The 10,181-nt window shown below is 48.6% G+C and overlaps 2 protein-coding genes across 2 annotated transcripts; both read right to left on the reverse strand.

Moving 5' to 3' along the window:
• Positions 1-30: 30 nt before the first annotated feature.
• On the reverse strand, positions 31-2,122 carry BDV37DRAFT_162859 (putative clock controled protein (Ccg-8)). Its single transcript, XM_032079194.1, has 2 exons — positions 1,559-2,122; positions 31-1,473 (listed from the first exon to the last, which is right to left on the reverse strand). The coding sequence occupies exons 1-2, from the start codon at positions 1,818-1,820 to the stop codon at positions 290-292; spliced, it is 1,446 nt and encodes a 481-aa protein (XP_031939592.1). The 5' UTR covers positions 1,821-2,122; the 3' UTR covers positions 31-289.
• A 1,727-nt stretch (positions 2,123-3,849) lies between these two features.
• BDV37DRAFT_252880 (RNA dependent RNA polymerase) lies at positions 3,850-8,393 on the reverse strand. The gene has a single exon (XM_032082487.1). It carries the CDS (start codon positions 7,738-7,740, stop codon positions 3,865-3,867), a length of 3,876 nt encoding a protein of 1,291 aa, XP_031939593.1. The 5' UTR covers positions 7,741-8,393; the 3' UTR covers positions 3,850-3,864.
• Between the last annotated feature and the right edge of the window lie 1,788 nt (positions 8,394-10,181).

Raw genomic sequence — 10,181 nt, forward strand, 5'->3', positions numbered from 1 at the left:
CAACAAGTAGTACGGATATCAAACGAAAACATCAACAAACGAACATTACAGAGGAAAGAAAGAAAATAACGAAAGAAAGTCCGAAAGGAAGTTAGACCAACGACTGATCCGAGATGCTTCAATAGAACGTGTTTTCAACGTCATATGTACCATCACTGAGAGAAAAGTCCTGTAGATAGCGAGCTTGAACCACCCCGTAGCCTCGCCAGCCCGATAGGAGGCAGTGCATTTCTCAGTGCCCGCTGAGCAATAACTGTGACGCCACCTGAAAATGGATTGTTTCCCTTGTCTATACCTTCTCCTCTGTCCCGGTCATGGGAACATCTTGAGAAGGCTCGCGGATAGGCTGCTTCACATCAGGGGGATATGACGCATTGTGCGACTCGGGCTGTTGAGCTTCGCTCTGGGGCTTGCTGTCGGGCCGCTTCTTGCCCAACCGCTCGCACCAAAGCTCCGCACTGACGAGAGTATCATTCACGACTCCGCTCACCTGCGCCATCATGTCTAGACCTTCCTGTGCCAGAACCAAGATGCGATGAGCACCAATCGTGGCATCAGAGGATGCCATACTCGAGTCAGGTGGAGGGTTCGACGTCGAGGCTACCTGGAATCGATGCGGTAGGGAAGTGAGGTGTCGACGGACTAAGTTCCGGGCATTCTCAGGCAGTGCACCTCCAGCATACTTGGAGACGACATCTACAACCTGCTTCAAGGTCGACAAGACGTCCTCCCGGACGGCCTGGATACGCTGGGACAGCAAGGAGGTGTCTTGGTTAGAATCATTATCCTTCTTGGCATTGTCCCATTCCTTCAGGGCGCCCTGCAAGGCCACGATGGCTTTGCCCAGCCGTCCGTTTGCCCATCGTAACCATGTCAAACAATACTGCAAGCTGCGGAGGGACTCCTCGCTCATGGCCACACCCAATCCCGAGGTGGAGATCACCAATCGACTTTGCCACGTGGGGTTACGTCGCGAAGAGTTTTGCCGACCAACCTCCTCATAGCTGGGCGACGTCTCGTCGTCATATGGCGGGAGGGGTTCACCCATGGACAGGTCGGAGGAGCTACGCCCGCGGCGAGACGACATTGTTTCGTCAGAGCCCTTTTCCAAGTCTACTTCGGTTGGATGTTTGTCCCCGCTCACTTTGCGACGCTTAGACCGTTTGGGATCAGTTGAACCGGATCCACGACGCTGCAGCGCCCATCGAAGGCCGCTCTCGACTCCGGTTTTGCGGCCAACTGTACCAACGGTATTGGCGACGGGGGAGCCAATGTTACGTTCAAGGAACTCGGCCCCCGACTTGAAACGGGGCGAGTATGATTTTGAGCTGGTGTATGCCGAGACGGATCCGTTGATCGCGGAGGATATCAGAGGATGGGTCGAGGTCAGTAATGATAGGAGGGGTTCGGGTTGTGGTTTAGAGTCGGGGCTGGAGGTTTGTTGCGACACGTTTCGAGGAGGTTGACCGTACTCTAGGATGATTTTTGATTAGTATACTTCAGCGATCTCAGGAGGGCTGGCTCCTGGATGAAACGAAGCAGGAGTAAAACGGCATACCTGTACGGAGCCCCTCCAGGGCCTGCGCCGCCTCAATATCATCCATGGAGAGAACACTAGTAGCTCGACGTGAGCGATCCTCCACCACTGTGGTGTTATCGACATCCATCATGGAGGTAGGGACATTCTGCACAGAAGGATAGCCGGATGGAGGAGCGGGGAGGGTCGAGGTAGTCTGAGGTTTGCCGCTGTTGGCCGTGTTTCGGAGTGAGGAGACGGACGAATCGTTCGGCGTTGAAATAGCGCCTGAACAATAGTCCATGGAGGCCCAAAACCGACTAGTAAAGATGGAGATGATTTAGACGAGCAATTTGGGGGGGCGTCAGCGGTTTAGCTCTATCGAAATTGGAGAAGGGACGATCCCTTGCGAAGCGCGTACTAGACTAAGACCTGACTAAAAAGCAAAGGTTGAGAAGGGAAACTGATCGAGTCAGTGACGGATGTCTCTCTCATGTGCTCTTCACGTGAAAAAATACCAACCAGCAAACAAAAAAAATGGTTGAAAAATAAAATAAAAATTTAAAAATAAAAATAAAAAAAGAGGGACCGGCCCAGTTGACCGGCAAAATACACGGCAAATGAAGGCCAGGTCTCAAATACTATCCCCAAAAAGAAAAATATAATTAGAACTTCTGGTCAGCACGGTGGGCGGTTATATTCTTGCAATTCCTCTATCCAGATATATCATTGGTACATAGAATGGAGTGATATGGAACTACCCCCCGTTACTACCCTGAATAATAATTTATATCTTCCCCCGGAACGCTCAGAGCATCAACTCTTATGCGACCTGTAAGGCAGAAATAGACTATGTAACCATGAGATGCAGCAAGTAATCCTCCAAGTCGACCAGACATTCCAAGCGAATGCAACTTACCCCATTCTATCACATGCCGAATAGCTCGGAATTGAAAGAATCTGAACCACCAACGAAACGACTAAACCTTCTTCCCAGTGCCGGATGGGGACGGTTGCCGTCGTGGAGGGCACTGGAATTGGTGTTCCAGCACCAGCCCTTACTAAGGTTATTATACCCAGAACGAGTTATCGACGTACCCAACAATCTGACATTCAACATGATTCATGATTTGCTTCCGTTTTTCAGCCTGGGGCAAAATCGTGACATGTGATTCCCACCTGAAAGAAAAGGGCGACAATTAGCCGCCTGACCGCCTTCTCCATGCAGTTGCAAACACGTCAGGTTTCGTCAAAAGCGTCTCCACTCTCTCGAGCCGAAGCAAAAGTCCCAACAAAGTCTCAATTGACCGCCTTCCGGACTGGCTGTGATACGTCAACTTACCTTTGAATCCATCTGTCGTCCAATATCCTGATTAGGAAGACCCAGGAGAAGAGAAGTGTGCACGGTGAAGACCCTGGTGATCTTCGATCTACTTGTCTATAGTAGTCTGTAACTAGCACTCCTTCAATTAGTGGGCTACTTTGATTCTGGTTAGGGCATATCCCAAACGAGTTCGTTCGTTATCATTCCTAGCATTACTAGTATTGCGTGTACTGTCACCTGATTTCCCCGAGTTACTGATCCCTTTGAATATTATTAAGAACTACTATTAACTATAATGGTCATGACAACCAAGTAATCCGCGACAGAAATACTATCCAGGTTTGTTAAACCGCATCCCTGTTTGTAGATCATCACAACCACTGGCCACAGCCTGCACAGAGACGCAAACTTCTAGAAAAAAAAAAAGTACCGACGACCCACGTCTACTAGTCAAATGGCGATCCCATGTGGTGGAGGTCCCGTCCCACACTGCACACTGCAATCCCGAAGATAGATCGCCCATCATGGATGTTCTTGTGACGCTTGGCTGGCCCGGAAATACAGGTGTTGGGCTGCTTCGGTTTATCTATTAAGCGAAGTGTGTCTTGATCTCCCCGAAGCTTTAATGGTGTTTGTTAGTGTGCTCGGCCTTCCCATGGTTCAGGCAACCCTACGTACTGGACTGCACTCGCCATAAAACAGGTGGGGAAAGATAGCTGCAGAACAGGTATTACGATTGTGACAACTTAAACAGTGCATAAGTGAGACGGGGGCAAGAGAGGTAGATTTGTGCATTGAGGACGATTGCTTAGAATTGTTCATGGGACGGCATCTCGGGTGTAAAGCTTCGGCTCTACTTCGCTCAATGGACGAGGCCTGACGAGCTTTGGTGGGAAATGTAGATTCTGGTTATTTCCAAGTGTGTTTATGTATGTATGTATGTATGTACAGCAATGAAATCAATATCTATTTGAGATTCCAAAGAAGATGAGAAACCCGAAATGAAAGCCAACAGACCAACATCTCACTCCACAGATCGACCATCATCCCAGTCGTAGAACCCCCCAGAAAGTTGTGTTGCCTGAAGCATCGTTATAGCATCTGCGCCTTCATATTCATCGCCGCCATCACTGTCTGCCTCTTCAGCTGTGTTCCCGGCTGTCAACCTTGCGACCACCTTCTGATTCACCCGGTAACAAGCTAGGATTTCGTTTACCACTGATCGTGACGGCACATTACTGGCTTTTAATTGGCAGAGTATCTCCCCAAAGGCATGGAAGGCAAAACTCGATTCAGGATGCTTCTTGTACGAGTACGAAGCGAGCAATTGGAGCCATGCATCCTTACTATGTCGCCAGACAACGATCATAGGGTGATCACCCTCGGGTGGTGAAATGGCTCTAGCATGATCAGCGATCTCCAACGAGACAGCTGAGAATGAATGTTCGCCGGTGACCGAGCGGACCCATCTGTCAAAGAGATCATCGATATCCTGGGTGACATTTCTCAGAATCACATGAAGTTGTCCACCTTCACGTCGGTCTTTCTCGGCCTGCTCCCGTGCCTCGTCCCACGGCTTTGTAAGGTCTCTATCATGTTCGTACGTGGTCCCCGCTTCAGCTAATGACCCCTCCAGTAGCCTCAAAACAGTGTCCTTTTCTTTCCGAGCAACTTCGAACTGCAGATAGTCTATTATGTTGGTGGGCTTGGGTCTTCGACTGGGGTTCTTGTATGCAGGCACATCCCGTGCTCTAGGGCTAACCCTTTTGCGGTATGCTCGCCACGCGTGTTCTGATAAGCGGACCCCTCCCTTACGACCATCCACCAAGTGGCCGAGGAGACAGGCAAGCTCTTTGGCATTTGGTGAGTCGATCGATTCGTCGTAGGATATCTTCTCGTGCTCGACAGTACACCTGCCCAGATTAGACATGGTTAGGTTGAATGTAAACGTACTTTGAAGAAACTCATCCCATGAGTCAATATCCTTCATTGGCACATTATGTGTCTCAAGACCAAAGTACTCCGGAGGGTAATCCATGGTAGGTAGGTCGGAATTACGAAACTTCTGCACAATCTTTTGGTCCCAGCAAACCCACGGTGTATCTCCATCGTAATCACCACCGGACAGCATGTGTGCCAGTGGCGTTGTCCCAACCGTAGGGAAAACAATAACATCCTTGAAATGCCGGAGCTCTGGCTTCCACACAGCCCTTCGGCGCTGGATATCAGACGGGAGATGTGCGGGGAGTCGAGCTACAAGAACGTCCATACCGTCGATCAGATTGTCTTCGAATTGACCTTCAGGATCACGCCAATTACTGGAGAATCCAAAGTGAACTTCATCCTCTTTCAGGACCCCATATGGGTCTGCGATGCAAAATGCATAAGTGGAAAGAGGTACCTCAATATGCAGTTGTTCTACATATTGATCTAGCAGACCCATGAGACATTTCCTTAAACGCTTCCGAAGAGGGTGGAAAGTCCGAGGTGCAAAGCCTGCTTCTGTCAGTCGAATGACGGCCTCCGCATCGTCAGCCATCCAATCCTCCAAGCGTCTGACCTTGTGAAGCATTCCAACGCTACTGCTTTCTGCTGGTGGCCTTATCTTTTGTATTAGACTGCGACAAAGAACGGGACTGTCCGACTGGATGACAGTAACAAAGTCTTCATATACCGCCCTAATTCCAGCTCGTGTGAGATCGGCGATGTATTCTTTAATATGCCCTCCGTGCTCCAAGATAGCCAAAAGTTGAGTGTTCAGGTCCACCGTATGCAAGGGCTTGGACCATTTTACAACTTCGAATGTGAGCTTTTCTTCATCTACAGGCTCTTTCCAAACCTGCGGGTGCGGCTCGATTTTTAATTGCGAGTCAGATATTTGAATCCACACGTTACTTCCTATGGAGACATCAGAATCGTGCTTATCTACCATCCACAGACCCTTGGCCCCGGCAATTCTGCCCTGAAATGCACTAGGAGTGATCCCGGTAATGCCTAATGAGTCACATATTCGGTTGGCTAGACCCCTAGACATCAAAGCGCAACCATCATTCATTACCGGTGAGTTAGAGGGGTCTGCTAGATGAAGGACCTGCGATGGCTTCAAGACAACAGTGGCGAAGGTCTTCGAAAGCCCCAATGAGATACGTTGGAATAGTTTGCAGTTTTTCTGCTTTATATTCTCGTCTCGCGATATATGCCAGTCGAACAGGGAATCCAAGCTCATGGGCGTGTGGTTTTCACTGTTTTGCTTCGCACGAGCTATGGGAGGTACGTGCGGGCCCTTGTCAAAGTCCACGCCATCAATTGCAAAGAAGTCCACCCTGAACTTCGGTTCTGCCTTTACTTTACGTTTCGACTTGACTTCTTCCACAAAGAAAGGCTTCCATGTCCTCCCTAGACACCGGTGGACATTCTGTGTCAGCCATAGCGCAATAGTTTCTCGTAGAAGAGAAGGATTAGATGGTAATGGGAAATGGCGCGGGGGGCGCGACGGTGCAGGCATTGTCAAGCTAAGGAATCTGTCGGATCCAAAATGGCGATGGAATCGACATGTTCTTTCGGTCTTCAGTGGATTCAAATTCAATTTGAAAATGCCCGGTTCATGCTCGCTGCACCATTCTAGATCGCCCGTAAGGACAACAACTTCTGAATGCTTATCTGTCTTGAAGTTGCCAATAGCGGAGTCCCAAGCTTTGTTGGTTGGCTTTTCTGGGAGTGGTTTTCCACTGCGTTGGTTGTGGCCCTTGATCCATTCCCAAAAGCCATCGCGTGTTTGGAATGGTATGCTGTTACCAGCCAGCATGCGGTCGGAGGGGATATTCCAAGCTCTGCCTATCCTCTCTAACTCGTACCGGTATCGTAGGGGTACTGAGCCCGGAAAGGGATAGGCTTGTGCAAATGGTCCGTAGTGAAGGAGGTCATCTATCAGTCGCTGCTCAACAGATTCGGGAGGCTCATCAACAACATTCTCACCCATGGGTTGCGACCTTTCAAGTGCCAATCTCAGCTCCTGGCTGAGCATATGATTTACCACCGAATCTTCGTAGTCCGAGTCATATATGGGCTCAGTAGCATCCGTGATGGTCGATATGAATGAGGTATTCCATCGGTCATCGCAAGAATCAAAAATAGAGGTCGGCTCAGTAGTTGCGAAACTAACGTTTGGGTCGTCCTGTGCAGGTGACACTGCATCGTATCGTCGAAACTGGTCAGGTGCCGTTAATCTTTGGACAAATGCCGACGGTCCCCTCGCATCATCTACTTTGGGGCTTTTGAAAACCTGAGCTGGGCCTGGATCAAAACCGCACCTCTCTTCATCATTGACCAAACTAAGCGGGTCCACCACAGTAAGCCCGGACTCAGGATTCTTTACCGGTGAATTTGGGGCAGTGCGGAACTCGGCCTCCTCCTCGGACATCCTTCTCTTCAGCCCTTTCGATGGGCTTGTTTGCTCCGTGGCTTTTCCAGTGCTCCCATTAAGTCCTTCCAAGAAAGGGGAACAGGAACCCTTGGTCATGATATACAATTCATCCCCGATCTGTTTCGCTAAGTATAGAAGACGCTCGTCTCTCTCTGCCTCAGAAACACTGGCATAGCATTTATTGGTAAACGGATCCCCTTTTGAGCGATTATTTGAAGGAAAGTCACCATTGGCCTGCAATGGTCGAGATGCCACCCACTCCTCGAAGTTGTTGAGAGTCTCATTCAAGTTGACATTCCGGCCATAATGAAGCATTTTGATGCCCTTATACACGCGCCATCTGAGCGACTTTGTATTAGGCTCGAGAGACGGAGAGTGGAACTTTGGGTTAGGGATATCTAAGCCAAACTGTTCGTTAAGTCTGTCGATCAATTGGTACAAATCCTTTCCTCTCTTAGGGGTGCGAAAAGACGCCATATCCTCCAAAGTGGGCCCCTCTGGCGAGTAATTTTGGAAGGTTTGTCTACCTTCTGTTTAAGCTATGACGGCGTGTCAGATGTAAAACCATATTTCCATGCTTCGATTAAGGTAGGCTGGGCCTGTTGATTTGTGGGGACGAATGCTTCACGCACATGTAGACAAACACACAATAGAGACATTCAAAGTTATCACCAGAGAAATCACGAAGCCTATGTCTTTTTCATGGCCTCTAACGTCAGGAGCAGTAACCAGTACCCCGCAATGGAATGTACGAAGGAAGACAGAAGATCCAGCCTCGCCAGAGACGTAGTGCAGGGCAGACAGGGAGGGGGGGGGAAGAAAAAAGTACTCTACCTCAGACAGTGCTCGCAACTCCACGCTTCAACGAATCACATTGAGGCTGGTGGCGCCTTTGTACCCGCAAAGTCTTAGCACTAGACTACTAAGTATATCACTCAACTGACAGTTTCCCTAGTCTGTTTTTATTTGCATTTCGCATGTTACCCTGTGAACATCTACCCTGCCCCACTGCCAAGACAAGCCGGGCGTTGAATTTCAGACAAAGACTGACTGCTCCTGAGTAGTAGATACATTAGGTAGTAGGATATGAAATGGAGACATCTAGAGAAGCGAAGTTGCTTGCGAAATAGTCAATTAATATCCAATTCATTATGCCTGGCTCTGTACCCTTTCACTTCCGAAGGTTGATTTCCCCCCCCCCCCCTCTTTTACTGTTTTAGGGTTACGTCCCCTATTATCATCTGCCTTCCAGGCACTTTGACTAGCTAAACGGTACCTCCTAGGACTAATCTGAACAGAAAGGTAACATATACGAACTCGGTCTGGCTACTAAATTGCTTTGTCAACAATCGATGTCTTATGCCTCTGGTCTCGTACGACCGAACTTGAGTTTTCTCTATTCAAGGATCATGGATTCGGCCGCCGAATCAATAGATTTCTTAACATAGAGAACGTCAATTCCTTGGTCTGTTAGGGGATGCCAAAGTATTAGTTTCTTTATCTAGTATACTCCTGGTGGTTGAGATGATATATGCCTTCCTAGCGAGCTGTCTATGTAGATGGCATATGCAGAGACACAGGTGAACACTGACGGGCTAGATTTATCAACCATGGTTCTGCATCACATAAAATATGTAAGCCCTGTACCACTATAGCCAGATTCTCTTTCAAAAAGTGTGAAGTTTGGTCTTTGATTTGGCCACTGAATTTGAGAGTGATTATGGTAATGGTGATGATGGTGGAAGTGATGGTGGTAATGAATAGTGCCTGTCACAGATATGTTTTCGAGATGGTGGTTTCTTAACGAAATAGATTGCATGGCCATTTGCTCTAGCATGTTTGCCTGTATGCTTTCTGCATCTGGTACCAAGGCCGAAGCACCAGAGTTCCTAGTTTGTCGTGCGTTCTTCAACGAATATGGATTGCTCATACTTCCAGACGAGGCCTGATGCTGCCGAGTAAACTCCACGTTTCGAGGTGATGGCTCGGAAAGACTATTTGACGCTAAGGATGAGGCACTGAAATCCTTTCCACCATTACGGTATGACACATATGGAGCTTCGGCGTTGTAATTCGAAGTTACTGGTGGTTGCTGTTGTAACTTGTCGAATACATCAACCCATGTCGTCGTTTGGCTGTCCAATGTAGTCAATCCCGTCATTGACTGGTCTTCTATAAAGCCATTCCGCTGTCCTACGACTGGAGTCTCGGGCATCAAACCTGAATGGCCTGGCATTGATTGAATATCTTGCAGGATGGACGAGAGTGCCCCATCCAGAGATGTAGAGGACGGATATGCAGGGTCTAACCACCGAGGTATTGATGTGCTACTCGACAAGTCATCTGGAGATAACGATGAATCGCCTGCTTTGGAAATGTCTTTCTCCGGTTTCCGCCATCGATTTCGGCAAGTGAGAGGCGGACGGCCAGATAGTCCAGCCGCGATGGTGGACCATTGGTGTCCAAGCTGAGACACCTTGACAGTCAGATATTGATCCTCTTCGAAAGTCCAGGGCCGTAGGCGATTTTCAACTTTCGGATCAAGAATGTCGTTGTATCTCTTTGCACACTGGTCATCCTTTCGGCCTGGAATGAGTCACGCTAAGGTAATTTATAGTGAGCAATAAAGCTGACTCAACAGGATAAAGAGCCTCTGTTACCAATTTCCTTCCATGCAGGTCCCAGTCTTCCATATGTGGCCAGTAAAGTCTCGTCTTCTTCCTTTGTCCATCGTCCTTTGCGGAGGGATGGATCTAAGGAATGAAACCAACGCTTGCGACAATCCTAGATAGGCCTTCTGTCAGTACTGTGATTTATACTTCCAATCATTCCATGATAAACTGTAAGTGGAAAGATTGAAGAAGGGAGAGAGTTACTTTGTTGGTCCTTCCAGAGAGACGTTTGGATATCTCATTCCA

The sequence above is a fragment of the Aspergillus pseudonomiae genome (assembly GCF_009193645.1).
Source record: "Aspergillus pseudonomiae strain CBS 119388 unplaced genomic scaffold BDV37scaffold_53, whole genome shotgun sequence".
Lineage (NCBI taxonomy): Eukaryota > Fungi > Ascomycota > Eurotiomycetes > Eurotiales > Aspergillaceae > Aspergillus > Aspergillus pseudonomiae.

What these genes read in the sequence shown, in the direction of transcription:
- BDV37DRAFT_162859 (XM_032079194.1), bottom strand. Translation starts at nt 1,820, where the DNA reads ATGGACTATTGTTCAGGCGCTATTTCAACGCCGAACGATTCGTCCGTC. An exon ending in CCTGGAGGGGCTCCGTACAG is followed by an intron (nt 1,474 to 1,558) that starts GTATGCCGTTTT and finishes AAATCATCCTAG; the next exon opens with AGTACGGTCAACCTCCTCGA.
- BDV37DRAFT_252880 (XM_032082487.1), bottom strand. Translation starts at nt 7,740, where the DNA reads ATGGCGTCTTTTCGCACCCCTAAGAGAGGAAAGGATTTGTACCAATTG.